General features: G+C 59.3%; 7 protein-coding genes across 7 annotated transcripts; 3 read left to right on the forward strand and 4 right to left on the reverse strand.

Annotated features, from left to right (window-relative positions):
* Window positions 1-732: 732 nt before the first annotated feature.
* On the reverse strand, window positions 733-3,449 carry BXZ73DRAFT_80836 (kinase-like domain-containing protein; the record flags this gene model as incomplete). Its single annotated transcript, XM_048023357.1, has 12 exons — window positions 733-1,072; window positions 1,128-1,218; window positions 1,272-1,547; window positions 1,610-1,808; window positions 1,856-2,106; window positions 2,164-2,296; window positions 2,355-2,502; window positions 2,606-2,666; window positions 2,734-3,120; window positions 3,177-3,181; window positions 3,218-3,255; window positions 3,303-3,449. 12 exons carry the CDS (start codon window positions 3,447-3,449, stop codon window positions 733-735), a joined length of 2,076 nt encoding a protein of 691 aa, XP_047873604.1.
* Window positions 3,450-6,724: 3,275 nt separating this feature from the next.
* BXZ73DRAFT_105550 (uncharacterized protein) lies at window positions 6,725-7,149 on the forward strand (the record flags this gene model as incomplete). Its single annotated transcript, XM_048016299.1, has 2 exons — window positions 6,725-6,888; window positions 6,966-7,149. 2 exons carry the CDS (start codon window positions 6,725-6,727, stop codon window positions 7,147-7,149), a joined length of 348 nt encoding a protein of 115 aa, XP_047873605.1.
* Window positions 7,150-8,772: 1,623 nt separating this feature from the next.
* Window positions 8,773-9,314, forward strand: BXZ73DRAFT_80837 (uncharacterized protein; the record flags this gene model as incomplete). The annotated part of the gene is made up of 2 exons (XM_048023358.1): window positions 8,773-8,937; window positions 9,054-9,314. The coding sequence occupies 2 exons, from the start codon at window positions 8,773-8,775 to the stop codon at window positions 9,312-9,314; spliced, it is 426 nt and encodes a 141-aa protein (XP_047873606.1).
* Window positions 9,315-10,241: 927 nt separating this feature from the next.
* BXZ73DRAFT_80838 (uncharacterized protein) lies at window positions 10,242-11,822 on the reverse strand (the record flags this gene model as incomplete). Its single annotated transcript, XM_048023359.1, has 9 exons — window positions 10,242-10,252; window positions 10,274-10,412; window positions 10,467-10,638; window positions 10,685-10,861; window positions 10,912-10,963; window positions 11,034-11,332; window positions 11,382-11,558; window positions 11,615-11,723; window positions 11,780-11,822. 9 exons carry the CDS (start codon window positions 11,820-11,822, stop codon window positions 10,242-10,244), a joined length of 1,179 nt encoding a protein of 392 aa, XP_047873607.1.
* Window positions 11,823-14,943: 3,121 nt separating this feature from the next.
* Window positions 14,944-16,172, reverse strand: BXZ73DRAFT_105553 (eukaryotic translation initiation factor 5; the record flags this gene model as incomplete). Its single annotated transcript, XM_048016300.1, has 3 exons — window positions 14,944-14,982; window positions 15,034-15,264; window positions 15,315-16,172. 3 exons carry the CDS (start codon window positions 16,170-16,172, stop codon window positions 14,944-14,946), a joined length of 1,128 nt encoding a protein of 375 aa, XP_047873608.1.
* A 573-nt stretch (window positions 16,173-16,745) lies between these two features.
* BXZ73DRAFT_53345 (S-adenosyl-L-methionine-dependent methyltransferase) lies at window positions 16,746-18,371 on the reverse strand (the record flags this gene model as incomplete). The annotated part of the gene is made up of 6 exons (XM_048020986.1): window positions 16,746-16,976; window positions 17,062-17,120; window positions 17,173-17,572; window positions 17,871-18,098; window positions 18,155-18,282; window positions 18,338-18,371. The coding sequence occupies 6 exons, from the start codon at window positions 18,369-18,371 to the stop codon at window positions 16,746-16,748; spliced, it is 1,080 nt and encodes a 359-aa protein (XP_047873609.1).
* Window positions 18,372-18,985: 614 nt separating this feature from the next.
* BXZ73DRAFT_53365 (uncharacterized protein) lies at window positions 18,986-21,989 on the forward strand (the record flags this gene model as incomplete). The annotated part of the gene is made up of 3 exons (XM_048020988.1): window positions 18,986-19,101; window positions 19,421-19,486; window positions 19,541-21,989. The coding sequence occupies 3 exons, from the start codon at window positions 18,986-18,988 to the stop codon at window positions 21,987-21,989; spliced, it is 2,631 nt and encodes an 876-aa protein (XP_047873610.1).
* Window positions 21,990-23,942: the final 1,953 nt, after the last annotated feature.

Below are 23,942 nucleotides of genomic sequence, written 5' to 3' on the forward strand. Positions count from 1 at the left end.
CGTTAATGAATGTCATACAGTAGTGTAGTATATATGCATGCACAATGTCAGGAGTCCGTAAGCATATCGTATGGAGAATGCGGAACTAAACAAGTGGCAAAGAACGTAGCGCGGGACGGATGCGGGACGTGTGTAACGTAGTATCGTAGTGTGTTGACAGGATCCAGCGGACAACAATCTAGATGCAGGGCATCGAGGAATACAGGAAGTGCTGAATCAAAGAATGGAACACGGGGAGGCGAGAGAGAAGAGCTTGTGTGTGTGGGAATGTGGGATGTCCGAGAACGTAGTGGGCTTGACTGTTAGCGGGGCTGTGGGCGCGCGCGCGCGCGAGGCGGCGTGGTTGCGGGGATGTCGGTCAGCGCCCATGTCGATGCGCGTTGCGCGGGGTATCTAAGTGGTGCGGGTTACGGTGATGGAGCGTTTGGTGCGTCGCCCGGACCGTTGGCAGTGTGGTTTGGTACGATGTGCGCTATGCGCATCAGCGCACCAGCGTGAGGTCGTGTGAGAGTGTGCTCGGTACGACTGCGGTTAATGCGAGGTAGTTCCAGCAGGTGCAGCAAGCATCACCGGGCCGTGTTCTTTGCACGTGCTCCCACGGAGTCGAAGGGCCGTGTCCTGGGCGCGCACAACCTCACGCTGCACGCCCTCGCGCTGCATGCATGCTCGGTCCCGTACGATACAATATCGGAGAGTCTGAGATACCACTTGTATACAGTTACAACCCTAGAATCAATCATCGTCGGAGCCATTCTCTTCTACAGCATTCTCCCTACTGGACTCCTCGGTCTCGGTCTCGTCCAGTGTTATCTTCTCCTGCACCTCCGGCTCCTTGTCACCACCCCCTTCCGCAATATTGTCATTGTCGACAGGCTCCACCCAATACTCGTCAGCAAATCGATCCACCTGCTTACCCTTACCCTTGCGAGCACGAGGAGCAGGGGTATTCGGGGATAACAAATGCGAGGACGGTAGAAGGTTGAGACCCAGAGCATCACAGAGCCTGTTGCACTCATGCTGCTCAAGAAACGCGTCCATACCGTCGACGCCGCAGTCACCGATACCGGTATCACTATTAAGATCATTTTAGGGTAAATATTCATACTACTTGAGAGCGACACACGTACCGTTCCGGAGTATGTGTCATGGGATCGAATAAGATCTGACCGGAGGTGGCTTTCGGAGTTAGGGCCTGCTCATTGAAAAGTCCGTGAACCGCTATGAAGTATTTGATCAGCAATTATGAAACTCAAGGCAAGGAGGAGGCGTACACTGCAGGTCAGCGATGACAACATTACCATTGCTATACTCGTACGTGAAGTGAGTAAACGCTTCCATGGTCATTGAGGATAGGCTCTCGTTATTGCGGTGCACAAGGGTGCCACTCCAACGCTTCGGTTCCCCACCAGGCCTGATTGGCTCAAGAAGCCACAGAAGTCGGGGCTTGGGTTCATCAGCCCATTTCTCGGAAGTAACCCCTGAGGCGACAGAGGGACTACCATCCACAATGATCTCTTCGGCAAGCAGGCAGCCAGAGAACGCGAATCCTGTTTCAAGTGAGTTCAGATATTCTTTCTCAAAGAGTTGAAAGCGCATGGCAAAAACTTACCGAAATCAACATCCACTCCATTTGAATCTGCGGTCTCATAGAAGTTCTTCAAGAAGAACTGCCCAAGCACCAATCTGCGAGCTTCCAACTCAAGGTAGCTGCTGTGCTCTTCAAGCGACACCGTTTTCTGATCTGGGCCGAAGTTGAAGAAGCGCTTGGCGACGTATCGGACAATGATGTTAGCCTCGGAGAGGGAAAGCTGAAAGATGTTAGTCAATGCGCCACACAAGGTGATTAATAACTCACTGTATACACCCTCTTGGTCTTTCCAGACGCAGAGTACTGGGTAGCAATGCTCCCAGTCGTAGGGATGTCATCCCACGTGATGGAGATGCCGCCAGTGCCGGTCTCAGAATGCAGTCTACCCAAGTAGAATAGAACATCTTCGGATCGAGTCCCAGATGTGGTTTGTAGAGCAGATAGACTAGAAGCTGCAGATTGCGGCATAGTCCGGCCAAATGCGAGGCTGGAGGAGAACTCTGATTGCATCCTGGGACCTAAATGGCTTGACTCAGTTGCTATTATGGCGAAGTTCTCAAGTCAAATACTCGTACCTTTAGAGCGCTTACTAGAGGTACGGGTACCTGAAAATTCAGAGACACCTTCAGTAGACTCGTGAGCGCGTTTGCGACCACCCTTCTTTGTACTGAGCCCATCCGGTGCAGTGGATCCTGTGCGCTTTTCGAACTATTGTAACAGGAAAGAAATCAGATTTAGATATTAGTTCAGAGATTAAATCACATACCGCTGCAATGTCAATGTAAGCCTCAAGATCGAGTGTGTTGCCTCTACCACTCTTGCGTGACGATGAGCCACTTGGGAAAAAGAGCTCGCGGTGAGGGGAGATGAAATGAGCGTCAAAGAACTCTCCAACTGAAAGCGCCTCTGTAGCCCTGGTCAGCGGGTTACGATTATGGGGAAAGCGTATGGACGCGTCTTGACTTCATATAAAACTGTGTGAGCAGATGGTAAACTTGTAAATGTAACATGACATACGTTGCAAGTCTATGGGAGGCAGTGTTGGCCCATTTTGCCTGGTTCCAACGCTCAAGAGCGTCTGATAGAATTTCTAAAAGTGTGTTACTTAGCACGTACAATCAAGTAGGGCTAAGATGGACACTCACCATGCATTAGAGTGTTATGCGGCCAGTTCTGAGACACAGGAGCCAGTGTAGAAGTCATCATCCTCCCAGCAGCACCAGGGTGAAAGGTGGGTTTCAGAGTGACGAAAATGCGACGGGTAGTATCAGAATAATGGGCCGAACTCGTGGAGACAAACTGGGCAGGTTGAGAAGGCTTTGGAATATTCCTGGGACGATACGGGAGAGGCGCGAGAGACGTGCGAGCACCGGAGACATCGGGGGGAAGAGGTGGAGGCATTTGGGAGGTCATAGGTGAAGACGTATTTGCCTGAGATGCAGAGCGATAGAATTGCACGCTGTGCGGCTTCTCCTGCTCACGAAGTGTGATGCTGACAGCCTTGGAGGCTAGAGGCGTGAGATTGGATGACGCTAATGTGATATATCATATCATTAGGCCGGAGAAGATAGAGCAAACTTGTACTTACTATTCCTGGAACACAGACCACAAATCGGAGCATCGAGGTACCTATAGAGGCGTCCGCACTGCTCGCACTGAGGGAATGACTACTGGTGGTTAGCATGGGAGCCCAAAATCAGTTAAACGTGCTCACAAATGCCTCTGGTGTCTCTGTATCACCCGACAACTGGTGCTGCTGCTTGCGCGCACACAGAGTGCACAATCCGGGAGTGGTCTTCTGGAGGAAGATACGTCCGCATCCCTCATCACCATCACATAGCGATGGGTCTAAACCTGACATGAAAAAGATGAGAAAATGTTGGGAGGAGTGGGGAGACTGAACCGAGATGATGAAGCAAAACGGACACTTGAGCACCCCTTTTATACCCGTTGATGCAGCAGTGCGCGTCTCTCAGACTTTGTCAACACAGTGGCCGCTCTACCACAGCTCCGACAAGTTGGGCAATACGAGGCCACAGTAATTCAATCCCATAGTATCATGACCAATGGTTTCCACAGAGCATTAGTGGCCAGTATTGACCACACAATTTATGTGGCCAGAACAAACCTTTCCAGTTCTGCCGCCGAGATACCCGAGTGCCACCCCTCTGGTGATGTGATACCAACTCTAGGGATGAGTTCACAGGGTTGAAGGAGAGAGAGAGAGAGCCCACATAGATAGACCAAAGTAGTGTACAAGGCTAAATACATGTAGCACGCGCATCACGATCGGGAGGCTCTCCATCCGTGGCAGGCCCTTCCACTCCGTTGCCTGCATCCTGGTCCCGCCCGGACCGAGACTGCATATGCAGTCACGTGTCATATGACGCACTACTCGTGGCACAGGCGTCTCTGCGTCGCCTCAGGCGATTTCCCAGGGTGACCGCGTCATCCCTGGGTTGCTCTTGTGACTCTCCTCCAACTCGTCTCCACATGTTCCACATTCAAAGCCCACGTTCCCTTTCGAGCCGTGTTATTCTGCAAGTCCTCTCGCAACTCTGCTGCGGGTGGCGATTGGAGGCGCAGAGCTTCACACGCGTGTTCGAAGGGTCCTTTCATGCTGGCGTACACTTCTCCCGCTTGTTCTCAGTGTTGTGTGAGGTCGATGGGAAGGAAGGCTGTCAGAAACGTTAGTTTCAGGTATGTGTCTGGCTTACCCATTACTGTCCCCTTTGTGTGTCTCCGCTTCCGGTGTCCTGATCGGCGCGTGCTGACCCGACGAACCGCCTGCACTGCAGCTCACATTCCTCCGCCTCGTCAAGTCAGCTCAGCCCATTTCCGGTTCCCCACCTCTGACCGCTCGAGACGGTCCGTGTTCTGCTGTCAAGTTGCCGTGACTAGTACGTCACGCCCCTCCGTGCTCGGACGGCACGCAGGAGCGCTGATTGTCTGCCCTTGCCCGGCTGATGTTGTGCTTTCCAGTTTCGACTCCAGAGATGATCCGCCTCGAGAGCGTGACCGGCTTCGGGGTGGGTGCCGTCCTACTGTTCCCCCAGGCTCAATCTGGGGGTCTCCAGGACGCCGCTAGCCTGCCGAGCCGCAGTTCGTGTTCACGCTTGGGCGCTCGACCTCGGCCATGCGTGCCGCTTGGTCCCAGGGTGACGACTCCGCAAGGGCCGGCAGCGTGACCACCCAAGCATGCGCTCGCCCAGGAATGAAGGTGCGTCAGCTTCTTCTGACTGTGGGGGACGTGCAACTAATCAATGTACACGATCGTCATTGCCATTCCCTTCTTCCTTGCAGACAAATTCCGCGGTTTACAGTCTGGGACATCGGACTGCGCCCTAACGACCTCCCCCCCTTCCCCGCTTCCCGCATATAGCATGGCGAAAACCGCGTCAGCATTGGTCACGCACCGGGTCTCGTCTCGATCTGGGACACGTTGCACGGCGGGTCTTCCTCAGACCCTTCTCCCACCGCGTCTCCACCCGCGGGAGCGGAGGTCATCGCGGGCTCGATCAAGGTTGCCTGGCCACCCACCCCTTCGTCCGCGACATCCCGCATCCCACTGCCCCGACGTTCCCTGCGCTTTCTCCAGCGCTTGCGCTCTCGTTATCACCATCCAGGTACGCCGCGGTCCCGGTCACACACATCACGCTCGCGCACCAGCCCTCCGTATCCCTCTCGCTCTCCTCTGCCCGTGTGACCATCCACGTCTTGTCTTCACCCATCTCGCCCCTTCCCGCCCCTCCCATCATATAAGATAAATCGCGAGGAGACCGGTACCCCGCAAGAAGCATGACCACACGTGTGCGCGCATGCCCCGAGCGCAATGCCCCCTCTTCCTTCCCGCGCGCACACCCCACGCCGCGGAGCGCACGGAGCATGGCGGGTTGCGGTTGAAACGAACGCACGCACGCAGGTGCTGAACATGGTCACTGATCTGCGTACGTACCCTCCGGTAGCTCATTTCCGACGCCTTGGGACTCGAACTTGCAGTGGGTGCACATGCAGGACAACCTGATTTTCCTCGGGCCGCACCTCGCAATCAACAAACGTGAGTCTCGTCCTTACGGCCGTCTTGGCGTATGTGCTGACGCGATGCAGCTTAGTCAAGGGTCAACCACGCAGCTTCGGCGCCCGATGAGCACATGAGAGTTACCGTACCCCTGCGCAGCTGACAGAGCGAGGGCATAGGTGTGTGCATTCTCAGGGGGACCTCTGCTGTCGGCGCCTGTACCTCCTCCCTCTCCGAATTTGACTCAGGTGACTGGTGTCGAGTTCGTGGAAGGCACAACGGACCCGTGCAACATCGCTTTCGACGGTTGTACCATCGGGACCACGCCTCAGGACGACGTTGTGTGGTGCGCGTGCAGCAGGACTCGCGTGCGCGGCGGCGGCGGCGCTAGGGATCGTCACGGGTATGCAAAACCCGCGCGGGTCACGGGTGGGGGTCGCGCGGGTGAGGGTACGGGTAGTGGTCAGAGCACCCGCGGCACACCCGCGGGTAACCGCGGCCGGCCCGCGGGACCCGTGTCTACCCGCACATGCCACGGCCGTGCAAGCGCCTTATGGGAGACGCATCCAACCTCCTCGCGTCGCCTCCGCTCGCGCGATGCGCTGCCCTCCGCCTCCTCCACCGTGTCCCTGCCCTCCGCCTCATCCCGTGGATTTGCCTCGTGTCGCCCACCACCACCTCCGCGTCGTCCCCAGGGCCCAGCGACACGTGTCTCCCGCTCCTCCCGTCTCGCCTGCGGCCCACAGCCCGCCTCGTCCGTCGTCCGTCCCCGCGGCATCATTGCGCGCGCGCGCGCAGCCGTTCTATCGGGTCGCGGTGAGCTCCCGCGACCCCAATTTCTGGTGGGTTTTCCAGGTTTCCTTACCCCTCTGCTCCTCTCTCTGCTCCTCGCGTCCCCCGTGCCGGCAGCGCCCCCTCTTGCCTTGGCCTCGCCCGCGTCGCCCAGGCGCCTTCCACCCGTCCGCGCGACGCCCCTCAAGGCCTCACGGCTGCTCCGCGCCCTACGTCTCCACTCCCTCCCTCCCTCCTCACACTCGAGATGACATGTCGTTCACAGCGGCACAAGCAACCCCGGCTGGCACCCTCCTGCCTCCACCTGGCCCTTAACCTCCGTATCCATGTCGCACACCTCGACCTCTGCCCCCTCCGCCTCCGCATTGCCCGCCTCCACCCACGTCGCGGCCTTGTCGCCCACCTCCGCCTCGTCCACTTTCGCGCGCGTCGCCCACCTCCTCACCGCCCATCGCCTCGCCCGCGCTGCGCTCCTCCGCGTCGACACCTAGTCCGCCCAGACGTCCTCGCCTCGGAGATGAGGATATCGCGGCCGCCGTGAGTTACGGCGACCTCCTTCGAGTTCAGTGAGGACGTACGCCCACCTGCCTCACCCCGCTCCACTCTCCTCCACATCCAGCTCATCCGTGCGGGGACGTCCACGTCGCCCGCCTCCGCCTCCGCAGCCCTTCTCCTTCTCCGCGTCCTCCGCCTCCGCCTCGTCTCGACCCTCCGCGCCGTCCTCCTCTGCATCGGCCTCCCCCGCCTCTGACTCACCTACCTCTGCATCGCCCACATCCACGACGCCCACCACCTCCTTATCCGCCTCTCCACACATCACCCGCCTCTCCATCACCCGCCTCCACCTGCGCTGCCCTCCTCCTCATCCTCCGCGTCCTCCTCCTCCTCCGCGTCCTCCGCGTCCTCCGCGTCCGCCTCGCCCACCTCCACGTGTGTCGCCCATGCGCCGGCCGCTCTCCCAGGCCCTCCGCTCGCCCACGCCCGGCACACCGCCCTCCACGTCCGCGTCCGCGTCGGGCGCGAGCCCACTCGTCGCGTCCCGGCGCGCGTCGGGCCACGGCCTCCCGCTGTCCGCGTCGACGTCCATGCTCGGGCTCGGGCTCCACTCTAGTTCTCCGCACCCACCTTGGCCTGCTCCTCGGACACCCTCGCCACATCTGCGTCCCATCATGTCCCTCGGCCCAGACAGCCCTTCCCGCACGTCCGGCACGTCCCTCTACAGCACGCACTCGACGCTCGCCCCCGGCTCCGCCCCGCAGACCCCCATCATGCCATGCGCAGCGGAGATCCGCACACCGCCTCACCCCATCCGCTCGCCTCGCCCGCCTCCGTTCAGGTCGCCCTCCGTCTCGCCCGCCTCGTCCCGGCCCTCCGCCTCGTCTCCCCCGCGCTCCTCACCTCCCTGCGCGCGCCCGTCGCCCTCGTCCATGCCGCCCTCCACCTCGTCCGCCTCCACTTTGTCATCCTCCACATTGCCCTCCTTCGCGTCCACGCCGCCCTCGACCACCCGAGCCCGACGGTGTTCCCGCGTACCCCCGTAAGCACTCCTTCCGTTCCCTTTATTGCGCCCCCTCCTCCTCTCGCTCAAATGCCCCGTGCGAGCACTCACGATGCAGACCCCTCTCTGAGGCGCGCGCTCAACCTCCGCGCGTCGACCTCCCTCACCACCCTCGTCCGCGCGTGCGCCATCGACTACGCTGCCGACGCGGGCTGCGCCATGAGGCGAACCGCGCGGCGCGCGCACTCCTCACGCGCGACCTCCTCACGGCAACGCCAAGTGGCTGGACGACACGCCTGTGTCTTAAGCATAACATGTCCAATCCCCCGCGCTCCCACACTCAGCTCTTCTGCGCTCGATGCACCCTGTACGTTCGCGCTCAACGGTCCTCGGCCGTACTTAGATACACCTGTAGACTATACTAATAATTACTATTTATAATCTTTGCATGATGCTAGTACAGTACCCGCGGGTGACCCGTGGAGGGTCCGTACCCGAGTAGACCCTCGGGCTGAACCAGCGGACCCGCGTGTACCCTTACCCGCGCTACACGGGTCACGGTATCTGCGGGTGAGGGTACGGGTAGCCCTCGGGCGACCCGAGGGTTACCCGTGGTGATCCCCACTGCGCGCAGTGCGGGGACGTTACCATCGACGACTCCCTGTGTGCGCACCACGCCGATGACTCGGTGATGGGAGCGGGAGTGGCGGAGAACCTTTATGTGGCGGGCGAGTGCGTGGGCTGGCGCAAGGACACATAAGGGCTGTTCACACCGGGGATGGAGACAGCGGACATTCTCGAGTTCAGCTTGACCCAGGCCACGACGGACATCGAGCCTTGTTAGACGGTTGTGAGCGCACCTTTCTCAAGGTCGCCATGTACACCCGGAACAACCCCAACGGCCGCACTCTGACACTCATTGACCACAACAGCGACTTAAAGATCTGGGAGTTGGGAGCTCCAAGCGATCGTCCTCTACCTCGCAAGTCCGGCAAGGAGGGCAAGCTGTCGCTTGCGCAAGACGATGAGCGTGTTCTCTACGTGCTCGGCCAGCGGCTCTTATTCTAGGTATTCATCCAAGGATGCGTCGATCAGCCTGTACGCACGCCACACCTCGTTTGTCTGGCGATGTTCCACTGTGTGCAGCCTGATTCCAGCACCTGCACTCGGAGACGCTCCCCTCCACGATCACGCACTGCGCGAACGGGGTCATCTGGGTGTCCGGCGTGTTCGAGAGCGTGCTGCCGAAGCAGGAGTGGCCGCGAGGCGATCAGTGCGTGGTTGTGGACATCTTGTTCACATGGGCCCGTTTTGCATGGTATGCTCCCGGGCGTCGAGGGGCTGTACGTGCCGACAAATTTCCTGGTGCTCTAGGTGTTAAAGTCGCTTTTGAGCTGTTTGGGACGTCTCAGAGCTGACACATCTTTTGCAAATGTCACCAGAAGTTATTTGTGCACGACTCCAGTGGACCATATGAACAGGACCAGGAAGCGTGTCTTTTGGAACGCGTGCGACATCGTCTTGGGCACCACAAAGTGCGTCACCGTACCCGGAAAGAGCAGGATGCTGAGGTACTGGAGTATGCACTGTTAGCGACGATTAAAACCAGATCCTACCAGGGGGTAGGTAGAGTCAATAGATGCACGCGAGATGATTGTGGCAGTGTTTGCTCGACACCTCGCGGGCCCCACCCACCACGTTCACGAACAGAAGCATGAGCGGCGTGTAGAGGACGACCCGCAGCACGCTGTTGATGACAACGAGGATCTGCGCACAGTACTCGCTGTTGCCCCGTGTGAGCATATTCCACATGGCGATCACTGTCATGCTGCACCACGCGAGGCCGACCACGATCACGCCCGTGTGGTATGCCGGGCAGCGGCGGGAGGTCAGGGAGCGCACCCCACGCGAGCGCGAGTTCGGAGTGAGAGCGAGAGAGCAGTGCGCACCATCGGGAGCAGCACGGGTAGGGACGTGTACTGGCACAGCAGTGGGCCACCTCCATGAGCTCGCGAGTCTCCATGGGTACCCTAAAAGCCACCAAGCGGGTGTGCACTGGCAGGTTGGGAGAACATCACCCGCACCTGTGGTGATCCCTATTCTTCACACGACGTTGAATGTCCCGTGCCAGAGGAGGTGCCAATACAGGTGGGTGGTTTGGTATAATGTGCGTCACACGGCATGCACATCACTGTTGCACTATTGAACGGGAGGATGGGCGGCAGCACATGGGTGGCAGGTCAGTGAAAGTGCATTCTGAGGAACAACATGTGCACATAGTACGACTTTCACACGGGAGAATGCGCGTGTTGGGACTCGGGGATACAATAAATGTGCGAGATATCTTACTCAAACCCTACATGATCATCGTACATACGTTCTAGGCGTGCAGCCATTCTTCCAAACACCTCCCATCCATTAAGCACCGTAAGAGGCGGCTCTCCAATCTCGCTATACACCTCCCAGGCTGCGACATCAAACTCATCATCGACAAACCGAAGTGCATCATGGCGAGACTGTGGGAGGCATGCCCGGAGAGCCTGAATCACGGACATATCTGTGACGCTCACACGATGGTCCTCGAGTCCGTACTTCGTAGGTGTTGCAATAACGTCATTGGGAGTGCATCCCGATGGCCCAAGCTTTCCCTTCTGCTTCCGAATGCGGTGACGGTTCCACCCTTCACGGAACTCGTTCATTACCTTTTGAACAACCTTCGACCACAGCCACTGAAACAAGTTGCTAGGACAGAGTCAGCAGAGATTTTGAGACAGTAGTGTAAACTCACGTATGTACCGGATGACCATGAAGAAACAAACCATTTCCTCTACCTTGTAATATGACTGTCTTCACGTTGTCCCCATCTGCTTTGAGCCACCGAGACCACATGTTCTCAATGGGGATGTTACGAGTGCTAGGGAGTTGCTGGAACGGGATCTCCCGCAACTCTGGTGAAAACGTCTCCCTGAATGAAATGAGACCAACACAGATTACATACATAGATCACCAACTCACCGCAATGCCACATGAACACTTCTAAGCAAACCCGTCTCGCTACCACCATCAGCTGTGAGTTGCCGAGGGAAGTCTAATTTTTGATCAGAACAGTTCGTGCCATCAACATGGACAGGACTCACGCCCAAGCTTCTCTACAAGGTCGAGATAGAGGTGTGCCACGGCGACGTTGTAACGAGCATTGGGTACAACGACAGCCTGCATGAAGGGGCCATTTGTCTCACGCATACCGTATATCTCCAGTCCGACACCACCCATAGCCAGCGCGAGGGCTGATAACTTCTCGTGGCCGTCCACATGAAGCTGGGCCATGAATCCAGGAGAGTCTAACTTTCCACGCTTAATCTTCTTCTGACCACCCGGAGCGCGCATGTGAAAACCGACAGGATCGATCTCATGCATGATATCGCGTACAGTATCCCTGGCAAATTGTTCAGCGAAGTAAAAATAAACAGAAGTTAGAAACTCACCGAGGTATAATAATTCCTGTTTGCGCGATCCGGTGTCGAATCTCAACCGGTCCGTTGCGACGATGAACATCGGTGGCAACAAATTCCTGCACATGCGCGACAGCGTCAGCACGTGGAATGGGTTTGCGTGCAGATGGGATATCGAAAGCTTTCAGGTGCTTCTTTAGTGTCGCTACACTGAGACGTCGGATTATTGAACCATCACGCAAATGCTTATATAAGAGGGAGCATACCTGATATGATATTTCAGGTCCTCAGCAAGACGCTCCACTTGTCGAGGCTGCGGCAATAGTTCTTTCGAATAGCCGCGTAGGGCCTTCTCCAGTTCCTCGTCTGGAGGTCCTGTGGTGATTCTGCGCATAAATCGAAATCGACACTATAGATATCTGTGCACTTACGTTTGCCATTGTAATACTGATTCTTCCCAGTTGGATTGGGCATGGTTGGGATGTGGGAGGAAGACCAAAAGGAGAGTGAGTGGAAGACGAGGAGAATTCTAGGAGCCAGTGCAACTGACTTTTATGGTTGCCCGTTTCCAAGACTCTTTGTATTCACCAACCACACACAGTTTGAAAGCATGTTGTAGTCAAGAACCACAAGTGTTCAGAGACAATGACACACTCGAGGTCCGGGCTTGTGCTCGGGACGAGTGTCGTGGACGTTGCACCGTCCTGGCCACATCCAGGGGCATGTTGACGGGTGCGAGGGGCTCAAGATGATGGCACGTGCACGCGAGTGGGCGAAAGATCCACTGTGGAACAAGGAAGGGGGTTCTTACTACTTAGACTGCAGTTGAGGAAGATGTGACATGCGGGGGGAGGAGGCGGCAAGCAGTGCGCGAGATATTGCTCAGCATAATCACATGTAGTATTGACACCGCGCGGCCGCGGCTGCGGCGCGCGAGGCGACCCAACTCCAACCACACACACACCAGCCCGCGCGCCGCACCAACTGCTCCGTCACCGAAACACCCGCGCATGGCCACTGATAAGACCCCGCGCAACGCGCATCAACGCGCGCACTGGTCTACATCGCCGCCACCACGCCGCTGCTCGCGCGCGCAAGCCCACAGACTGATAGCCTCTCCGACAGCCCAGCCCACCCCCCTTCCTCAGACATATCACATTTCCCCCCACACCATATCCCTTCTCCTTCACCTCCTCGCATCCCATGATCCCCTTTAGAACGTCCTATATCCCTCGATGACCCGCATCTCCCGCTCCGCTTCGCCCCGCCTCCAGCTTGGGTCTCGGTTTACAACTTTGTCCTGCACCCAGCTCAACTCAGCCTCTGTTGATACGACCTGTGCACCCTTATGTATGTATTCTCGCCTGCGTGCTACTCGTCCCAGTTCGCCGCCAAAGTCCACCGCAGCTGCACCTCAATCCTCCGAGCGCCTTCCGCCACGGTCCACCGCCGCTATCCCGCCGCCTCCCACATCCTCTCTGCTCACCCTTCTCTCTCTCTTTCTCGCGAGATCGCCGTCTCCTCTTGCGCCGTGCCGACTCCCCGCGATACATATCGGGAGGAAGAAATTGCACGTCGTCAGCAGCCTACCGTGGGGCGAGACAACGGAAGCCGGAACAATACGGCCCGGGCGAGTGGGCCAAGCGCGCGGGCAGAAAACCAAAAACGAAGCGTAGCTAATCCGCGCACTATAGAAGGGGGAAAGGGGGCGAGGGCGGAGTGAGAGGACCGGGGGACCTGGAGAGCTCCGATTGCAGACCACGAACCTTTATGCGGGCCTGCAAAGCCGGACCATCGCAATAAGGTTCAGTCGGCTGGGCCCCTTGGATGTCGGATGGGGGGTGGCAGGGAAGCAGGGCCAGGAGCAGCCCGCGTGTTTGCCCGGTCTCGGTTGTACGCCATTACATCGTCCACATCGCGATGATGCGACGAGGGCCAGGAACTGCGCCAGGAAAGGCGCAAGATGTGCCCAGCCAGATATCACCCTCCGCTTGGAGCGAGTAGATACTGGAGGTCCATAAGCCTACTTGTGGCACTGAGCTCCGCCGGCTTTAGCTAGGAGGTCGGGTACGGTCAGGAACATTGATGGTCAGGATGTGTGTTGATAAGAATGTGAGCGAGCGGAGCATGAGCGCGAGGCCAAGAAACCTACGATATGCCGATTCTTCGCCTGGCTGTGCTGGGATTGCTTTTGGTTCTGCTCGCCAGCAGGGACAAGCCTTGGCAACGGAAGGTGTCGCGTGCTCTGAACCGCCAAAATGATAGCGTTGGGCGCCTACCTGCCTCCGTCCGCAGTCAGGCTTCTCCCGTTCTATCCGGTTTTCGGCCTGAGAATGCGATGTGCATGGACAAGAGCTGGGTCTGGTGGGTGCACACGGAGGAGGAAGATGACCTGGCGGAGTGTCGAACTCCTGCACCTTGCGAGCCCGGCGGACGATCAAGCGGGCTCGTTGTGAGAGCGCAGCGTCCACGCATCAGTGAAGAATCGCCCTGGTGCACTCCACTGTACTCGCACGACCTCCGGCTTGACCGAACGATTGATCAAGCCTAGGGGGTTCCTATGAGCGAGTGGAATCAGCGTCGTGTGCCGCGAAAAAAAAGTGCGATGCTCACCTCCTCGAGACTGCCCGCACGCGGTTTCGTTTCGCACACAGCCAAGCGCGCACTAACGTGAGCGCATCCAATCTGAGCAGAACACCGGCGCGAGTCCGCGGGACTGCCGTCCAGCAGGAACGCCACGAACGGCGCGGCCATATGTGCACACTGCACAGGTGTCCGATAACGTCGTTCCCGAGCTTGGCCCGGGGGGCATCACGCAGGCTCGCTCCGCCCAGAGCTCTTGGCCCCGGAGAGTGGTGGGAGTGCGCGTGCCTTTGCCATACACTCCTCCAGTGCGCTCGCGCCTCTCACCAATCTCTCGAGCCCTCACGGCCTCATGCGGGCATGTGGGTTATCCCCGGCGGCCGGGACGCGCATCTGTGGTCTGCATGAGACATGAGAAGGTGAGGCTTGGCGGTGGAGAAGACGGACCCACCTGCTTATCGCGACGCATTCAGCAGGGCCGCTTTCGCGACGACGACTTGGGTATCGAGACCCACCACAATAGAGCAGCATCGCTCCTGAAAGCAGCACCGGTACGAAAGAGGGAAGGGGTAGTTGAACAGGCCAGAGTTTCTGCGAGGAGCGTGGCTACGGCGCGTTATCAACACCGCTCACAGGGCAGACGAGATATGACGTCGACACCATCGACCAGATTTCGTGATGAAACCGAGCAGGGATACAGCAGAGGAAGTTCCAGGGTTGATCGTGTAAGTAGGGGGCGAGAGACAAGATGTGGAAGCTCGGAGCGAAGTTTTCAGTTGGTGGTTCGACCTTGCGAGTCATTCCGGCTGGGCTCGCTTTTCGCTCGGCACCGAACCGCCGGCATCCCGCGTGCGGACTAAGCAACGCGGTCGGGATGACGTTCTACCTTCAAACATCAATCGAGCAAGAGAGCGAGCAAAAGCGTCACATTCAAGGCAACAGCGGTCTGATATGGTACAAGGTAGAACGGACAAGAGGTCGAGTCGGTCAACGTATTCCACGTTCAACATCACTAATCCTCCTCTTCACTGTCATCAGCCTCCTCCAGCCACTGTGGACGACATGTCAGGAAATGTCGAAGACGCTCCGAGGTAAGACATACCTTCAAAAACGGCTCGCTAGCCTTGCGAACCTTCTTGCTTATCTCGCGGTCGACATACTTCTTGCTGACATGAGTGCCCCACTGGGTGATCACCTCCTCCTCCAAGATGTCGGTTTGGTAGAATGCCATCAGGATCTTAGGGATAGCAGGGGTCAAGTCGGGATGCAGGACACCGACGAGTCGCTCGAGACCACCCAAGAGCGACTTCTGGTGCTTCTCCGAAGTCACCATCTGCAAGCGCATGTCAAAAAATGCATGACCGACAATAGACGACCACATACCTTCGCGAAGAGAGGCGCGTACTTCGGGATCTCCGTCAAAACGTTCTCCGTGAAGAGCGTCTGAGCGATGATGGTCATCGTGTTGTGCTTCTTCGCGATCCCAAATTCCTCCGCCTTCTTGTAGATCTCCACCGCCGACTCTTCGCGGTTCTCCTCGATCCAGTGGCCGAGGTGTGCGAACGGGCTGTCGCCGTCCTCGTCGCTGTCGTCATCGCCCCCAGCAGGGGCAAGCGAGACGCTCGCCATCGACGCCTCCACCGCCTTCATGCGCGCCTTGACCGCCTCGGGCGACGTGTCCGCCGACCAGTCCTCCTTCGCGATCGCTGCGTCCGCGGTGAGCTCCGCGGCCTCAGCCTTGATGCGCAGGGTGAGCTCGTCGTCGCTGTCTCCCCCGGCGTCCTCATCGGCGTCGCCGTTGGGGGTCGTCGCGCCGTCGGCGGTCGCCTTCTTCACCTTGCTCTTCTTCGGGTTCTTCGGCGGGTTCTTGATGATGAACGTCGTGAGCTTGTGGCGCATGTCGACCCCGGTGCGCTCGCCGCACGCCTTGCAGTCCCGGAGGATCTCCTCCGTCTTGGTGATCGTCAGGTCCGTCTCCGGGTTGTCGCACGCCTTGCAGAGGACGAACTTGTCGATGAAGACGTCGAGGAGCTCGCGCAGCTTCGGCGCGTCGTGCGCGCCGTTGACGATGTACCGGTCGTTCTTCTCGTCGAACGACGTCTGCGCGCCGAGCTCGCAGCCGAAGAACTTGGTCGGGTACGTCGGCGGGCGGCTGAGCGAGCGTGCCACGTCGGACATGTTCGGGAGCACGGTCTTGATCCCGTTGCCCTTGCCCTCGATCTTCGTGAGAAGGACGGGCATCCTGAACACCGCACATGAGCCACGCATCTCAGGGGTGGGGGCGTGGTTGGGGGCTGAGGGGCGAGTACTCACTTGTAACGGTGGTGCGGGTCGTTACGGCCTTGCGACCAATGTTTACTACGCCTGCAGCCATGTTGGAGGAGCTTTACCGCTGCATGGGGAGGCGGGGGTGAGAGGTGGCGCGGGAGAGGAGGCCGCGAAAATACGCACAAAACTGAGTAGATGGGGATGGAGCTGTCTTTTGTGCGTCGGTATATTGATTGGAGGTCGAAGCATGAATCCTCTGCTTGCACAGAGAATCTCGAGAGGTGTGGAGGAGTAGGACGAAATGGTGGATGGAGGCGTGGGCGGGCGAGGAGAACGCAGTGGAGGAGGAGGATGAGAGCCTGCGCGCCCCCGCACGACCATTTTACGCCGGGCGCTCCCACGGCTTATGTCAGCACCGGGCTGAGTAAAAACGTGCGTGTGTCAAACGGCAGGCCCACCCTGCTTCTGGCCGCTCCGATTCGCAAGCACAACGCCGCGACCGCGAGGGGTCGGCGTCGGACGGGGCGTCACTCGGGCATCATGCAGTCATTCAAACAGGTAGTCGATCAGCTCTTTAGCTACCCGTACATTCACGCTGTTCCCAATCAGCTTGTACTTCGTCTTCGTCGAGATGTCCTCGGCCCAAACGAAATCGACCCTTGCGCCTGTCTCCTTGCGCGTGGGGAAGAAGCCGGAGAGACGGAGGAGCTCGGTGGGCGAGAAGTATCGCAGACGCAGGGGCTCGAGAAGCCGCACCGCATCGTCGTGGCCCTCCCGCTGCCGCTCGAGAAAGCGGTCAAATGTATGCGTGGTCTGTGACAGCGTTCAATCGGCGAAGATCAGAGTTCAGCAAGACACTCACGTCCAGCTCCTCGTTCTCCTGCAGGATTGATCCCGCTCTTTCGACCAGCTTGGTGTACCCTGTGGTGTGATGATCAGCGCTTGGCGCTGGCGAGCCAGGAGCATGACATACCTCGAGTGAAACAGCAGGTTCGTGTTGCGGACGGCAGAACGATGTCGAAGAGACGACCCCACTTTTCGAGCACCTTCTCAGGGATGGCATGCGGGTGTGGGCTCACGTGAATATCGTCATCGAGGTACTCCCGGAGGGCTGCGACGGGAGCATCCACGACTTCTCCTTCGCCATATGTGCGTGTATCAGTCCAGTCGTGTCCATGCCCGGGTATATGTCGCCAAACGCGTTCTTGCAGCTCGTCTACGTGGGGGAAGCGCATGGAGTCGCTTTTAGCAAGAAGATAATACCGAAGCCGCGAGTTTGGGATGCCAAACTGCAACGGCGTCAGAAGCAACTCGACCGTGGAATAGCCAAGATTCTTCAGCGTGGTGAGCAGGCGAATGCGGGTCGAGGATGTCTGGGTCAGAGTCAGCGATGGAACATGGGCAACGTACCGTCACCATCTTTCCCGCTGTACACGAGCAGCCTCTCAACACTGCGTCGACGACCGCGGGCCGTTCCAGTCCGCACATCAATCCTAGCACCCTCCCGGTACGCCCTCAGCCACATCCGCGTTGTCGACCGTGAACGCGGCCTAGAAGCGAACTCTCAGGACTCCTCTCGATGGAGTTTTCATGAGAGCAGGAATCGACATGGTAGCATGGCTACCTCGAGCGCATCGTTCGAACCCGAGAGGAAGCCACAGTGATGCTCACCTCAAAACCTGCCACGTTTTCCACGAGCATACAGCGTGGATGCACACGCATGCGGACCAGCTCTGGCAGCACATCCTCAACGAGACGGATGAAAGACTTGGCTCGTGGATCTTCTGCCCCTTTTGCGAGAGGGTTCAAGACAGTATAAGGCTGACAAGACGGGGAAAGCAGCCAAAGCTGTACGTCCAGCTCCGCAAGTTCCTTCGCGGTGAGCGACGAAATGTCGACCTATGTGGCACAGCGCGTGGGTGACAAGAAGGAGCGAGAACAACTCATTGAGCGACCTTTCTCACGATGTCCTTCTGACCATGATTCGCCGCATATACGCGGCAAGCAGCCTGGTCCCAATCGAATGCGCGCACCACCGAGCCTTTGACCTTCTTACTCTGCGCGAGCGCGAGGTGCAAGCCCCCTGCAAATCGACAGTCAGGATGCACCCGAGGCTCCGAGCTTATGTCGTCACTCACCGATGCCCGAATAAAACTCGAGTGCGCGGACCATCGTGGGACGACCGTTGACTGCTGTCGCGGCTCGCCGATGACCCTCGCGACAAAGTGCGCGCGCTCCGTTGCCAGTCAATCGACCGACGTTTTGGTCGCAGGGTCGCGTGCACAGCAAGCGGAGAAGGCCAAAGCGGCTGTCTGGGAGCTGAAAATGAGCTGATGGCTGGAGGCAGGAGTGAACAAGACAGGCAAAGCGCGCCGCACTCGCGGCGGGATGGCCTCGGTACTTGCCGCGACTTGTGCTGACATAAGCAGCCCGTTTCGAACAGCAAGTCTCAGAGTTCTTGTTGTGACCTGCCGCGATACCACCACCTCGCCCCCCCTTCTGTCCCCGCTTTCTCTCTTCTCCTTACCCGCTGCCCTTCACGACTCTCTGCTTTGGTTGCTCTCGAAGTGCCCGTCTCTCCGTGCTAGATCATCGGCCCCTTGACAAGGGTCTCGGCGCTTTTTCCCACCCTGCTTCGGCAACTTTCGCTTCATCATATCTGCTTAAAGCTACGCCATCGTAGCTCCCTGCTGGTCTTATGTTCTCCAAGGCCCTCGGTGCTGTAACACCCATGGTTGATAATGAGAGCGCTCTTCAGCTGGGAGATGGGGCTCAATGCGCAAGGTATGTGCTCATGTTCGCCGCCAACTATCGACAGCCAACCATCCACATCGACATACAGACCAGGCTTGTTGCCACCATTTGGTCTACCGCAAACCGCGCAGCTTCCTACACCACAAAGGTACGCTTGTTGTGATATTCCTGGTTACATTTTCGCCCGGCTTGTGGTTCGCGGATATTGGGTTGCACCTTGCCATGGCCCTTTCACGCTGTCCGACCAGACAAGAGAAGGCCCTTTCCCGTGGCATTCTTCTTGGGGGTACATCGCATGGCTCTTGAGGTAGAGCGTGCAGCGGAACGGTCATCTCGGGGTTGTTGCGATCGTATATCTGGCTTTACGCTACACAAACTCCAACAATGGCTACATCACCCCATGGGATACTGCCACCGGACGGACGGACGGACGCTTTTGAATCAGATCTAACCATCGTCTGAAGCAGTCCGAGCAATCCCGCGGCATATGTGCCCGAGTTCGACGGCCCTTACAGTTCTCCGGTCCATATCCTGTGAGTATCTTCCTTCAATGACTTCATCACAGCCCCTCATACATCTACACGAAGGCATCGAGACGCTCCCATACCTGCGAAAACCTCGATTTTCCCCCAGGAAGGCGTGCAAGCGTCGGCACCTTCGTTCATGACTCCAGAGTCGAGCCCCATATTCCCCCGCAAAACGATGCGACCGTCAACACCCGGTGCCGGTCGGTCTTCCATCCCTCATACCCCGGTGCGCCGTGCGCATGGCCATGATCCCTCCGGCGGTGAGGGATCGGCACTTGATCACGCCACAGCCATAGTCACAGATACCAGCGTGCCACTCTCCCTCGCACCGGCCCCGATCATCTCCACGCCGGTGGACACCCACTCGCGCGGCTTGACGCCCGCCTCTCGCCTCTCTTCCCCCTTTCAGGACACGCCTACTGGTCCGCGGACGGCGAGGTCTCGGTCTAACTCGCCCGTGCTGGCCAACCTGCCCATGGATGGTATCTTCACCTCCCCTCTCCCACCCACTCCCCTGCCACTTGCGACCCCAGTCCCTCAACGGGCCCTTGGTGGCGAGATTCAGCGCATACACCTACAACTGGCCGCCGGCCGCGCTGAACGGCTCCAGGAGACAGAGGTCAGGCGACCCGACTACCTCGTCCGCGAGAAACGACCTCGTTCCGAGGCCGAGATTCCCCCCCTCGACGAGCTCGACGCCGCGGACGCCACCTTGGGAGTCACCGACAGCCCCGTCAAAGGCCGTCGACTGCAGCTCTTCCAGGCCACGAGCGAAGAGACGTTTGAGCAAAGCCTCCTTGCCGGCGGATATCCGGGTTACGGCCAGTCCCCTGCTTACAAGAACGGTGAGCCACAAACTCCGGTGCCTAACGGAAAGGGGCGCGGCGCGCTCTCTCAACGCGCGTTGCATTGGCTCCACCAAGCGACTCCCGGACAGCCTGGACCGTCGACGGCCTCCCCTGTCGAATTGGCCGAACCCGAGGAGCCTGAGTGGGTACCGACGGAGAAGGATATGAGGAAACGACGGAGGCTGGACGCGTTCCGAGACAAGGAGAAGGAGGCGGGTCCGAAGCTGTACGCCACGGAGGTAGAGGGTCGTGGACGGGTGCTGTCGGACATGCCCCCAGAGGGCCTAGGTGCGCAACCAGATACCCCTGTGAAGCGTCGCGTGAATCGGCGGAAGCGCAGGCGGGGAGGGCGACGGGGCCAGTGTGCGGAACCGCAGGAAGACGAGGTGTTGCAGCCGAACTGGCCCGACGCTGTGTTCCCGTGGTGTATGCGGGCGCAGGAGCGCACGCACACCGAGAAGATGGAGGAGACGGAACGGCTGAAGTGGATAGAGCGTTTCCTCGACCGCGACAGCGAGAGCGACACCGGTGAAGACGACCAAGAGCTCCGGCCTCCGCTGCAGTCGCACGACAACGACCAGGTGGCCCACCGTCCCGGGCGCGGCAAGATGATCCCGCTGCGCTCCAACTCCAGCGCGACCCGAGCACCTGGGGCAGAGAACACCGTGGTCCCAAGCGATCCCGCCGACGCACGCGCCGCTCTACTCTCCAAGCGTTCAGTGCGCTCCCTCGCCATGCGCCGGCGCGCCACCTCCGAAGACGTCGAGGAAGTCAAATGTATCGGCTGCCGGCGCGGCGACGACGGCTCCGAGCTCGTGCAGTGCGACGAGTGCCAGACCTGGTACCACCTCCCTTGCATCGGCATCAAGAACGTCGCCGAGCTCGGGCGCGAGGAGGACCCGTGGTACTGCGACCGCTGCCTCGAGATCGTGCCCTCATCCCCGCTCGAGCCCACCTTCGTCCCCACTGACGAGCGCGCGCTCGACCCCGCCCGGCGCGACTCCCTCTTTCTCCAGACCTCCCCCGCACCCCACTGGACGTCGCACGCCCGCACGCCACAGACGCCCGTCCGCGGCAGCATCGACGGGCTCCCCGACGGCGCGACCCGCACGTTCTCCACGCGCTCCTCGTGGGGCGACTCGTCGCGCGCGGGCCCGTCGACGCCCGGGTCGTCCGCGCGCACCGTGCGCGTGTACACGACCCCGAACCCGTTCGCGCACGACGGCTTCGACCCCGAGACGCCGTTCGACCCGACGACGACGCCGTCGCGCGGGATCCAGTTCAGCGGCGGGCCCCCGCCGACGCTGGGGCTGTCCACGCCCAAAGGCGGCGTCGCGCTTTGGGCCGGGCGGGGAGGGCAGACGCCGACCCCGGGACCGCGGCCGTCTGGGGCTGGGCTGAGGTCGCTCGGGTTGGGCGGCCGCGGGCGCGCGAGCTGGGACGAGGGCGCGTTCGCGAGGAGCATATATTCGGCGGGGTACGAGGACACCCCAGTGACGCATGCGCCGCGGACGCGAGAGCGCCTTGCGGGGCTCAGCGGTCGGAAGCTGTGGGAGACGCCACGGGGGCTTGGAGAGGCGGACGAGCGCGAGCGCGAGGTAGATGTCACGATGGAGGCTGAAGGTGTGTGCTCTCCCTGTATCTCTGAGCGCGGAAGCTGACGGGTTTTTGTTCAGCGTGACTCGGAGGCGTCGTTGAGGCACTCATTTCGCGAGGACACAGACATATCGGACCCTTCGACGCACCCTGCGTTATCGTTATCCTTGCGACACCCATTTGCGACACCCAGCTTCTCACTCACCATCACCCGATCCGCACACGCCCTTTCCTCCTCCCTCCCCGACCTTTGTTCGATTTTGCCACGTTCCCTCATGGCGCCCCTCCGCACTCCTCGTCTCCATCTCCACCGCGGTTAATTTCACCTCACCCTCTCCTCGTTGTCAGGACGCATGCTGTATGTGACGCGATAGCTTATGCTGTTAGGTAATGTTGTGCTCAGTTGGTGTAGCTCGCGCCGTTACGGCCGGAGCGTTTATGTGTAGAATGAAATCACCGATCACCTGCCCTGTTCCGCGTGTTGGTCGTCGTGGTGGTTTGTGACTGGTGAAGTGTGTTGAGGAAGGCCGGAGCGATCGCCCACTGACCCTCGGATCCGGTAAGGTCGGCGTGCCCGGACAAGTGGAAACGGGGCGGAAAATTGCCTCTGTTCTGAGCTTCCGTGCAGGAGTTGACTCTTCTTCGTGTCGTATCACGCTGTCCAAAACCAGTGATCCACCACCAAGTTTAGGGGGTATCCTCTGGTCTTCCAGAAGTAAATTTAGATACAAGGCCTGCGGTTCAGTCCAGGCTCCTCGAGTGAACGAAAGCGGAGCTCACCAGCACGATGTGGACGCGACGCGTCTGCGAGTGGCAGCGCCACTTCTCTTCCGCCTCTGTGTTGACCTAAAGATGCAACGCGCGAGACGCGCGCAGAGCTGGAGGTCGAAGAACGTCAGCACGAGGCGCACCGGCGAGGATGCGCAAAGAGGACGACCAGCGTAGCTCCGCCGACGGCCCCGACGGTACGCCACATGCCGTGCCAGTGACCGACGTCCAGCGGTGCCGTTGCACGCACGCGGGGGCCGGACGCTCACCTGGGTTGCTCGGCCGCATACACGCGCCGTCCTTGTCTGTCTCCAGAGCTCGAGGAAATGGTTCACCCATACTGAACGCGTCGTGCGCCATTAACGTACGTGTTTCGGCCGTGCTCCACGGTGGGCCCTGTCGTGCCATACTAAAGATCCCATGCGATGTCCCGCGCTCGGCGCACGAAGACTGGTCCGGCTCCATGAGTGTCCAGCGCGACTGAGGGTATGCGGCCTGTGAGCAGCGAAGCTAGGGGTTGCGAGTCTGGGACGGATGTAGACGAGAGGCTCCCTGGCAGGGACGGAAGCGCGAAAGGCGGATTGGTGCGCGGGGAGGAGACGGAAGGCAGGCACGGAGAACGCGGTCGAGGGTGCCGGCAGGCAGGATCGGACGACCGTCGCGTCGCGTCGCGCCGTGACGAGCGAAAGCACTTTCTGTGACCGACGCGTCGCAACCCGTCGCGCGGGCTCATGGCGTTTGCGTGGGCCCACGGGCGCTCCGAGCGGCTCTCGGAGCGACGACGACAACGGCCTCCTCGTCCCACAGGCTGCCAGGCTGCTTTGCGCATGCCATTTCTGTCCGCGGGCGAGCAGATTCGGATTGCCATAGTACCCTCTCTTCGCTGCATCCTTCCCCACTTGTTTCTGATCGTCTTTCTTCCTCAGGCTCTCGTGGCTCTCCGGCACAGGCCCCCAGGGCAATCTTTCGAAGGTGTGTCCTGCGAACTTCTCAGCCTACACATCGTACTTGTGTCACACGTATACAGTCTCCCGAGTTAGCATATATGCCATCTGAAAACCAGTGCGGGCGCGGGCGCGGTGGGCACTTCAGATTGTATTCTACGTTCAGTGTCCCCCGTCGACGATTGTGCCTGCGACCACACTGACATGGACGACCCTCATCTCCGCCCGACCGCGCAGTGAAGTCGCAATTTGCGCCCACGGACATCATGCTGACTTCTGTTGGCTCTTTCTCTACGCATATAGTGT

The sequence above is a fragment of the Epithele typhae genome (genome assembly GCF_022376455.1).
Source record: "Epithele typhae strain CBS 203.58 chromosome Unknown BXZ73scaffold_67, whole genome shotgun sequence".
NCBI classification, from domain to species: domain Eukaryota; kingdom Fungi; phylum Basidiomycota; class Agaricomycetes; order Polyporales; family Epitheliaceae; genus Epithele; species Epithele typhae.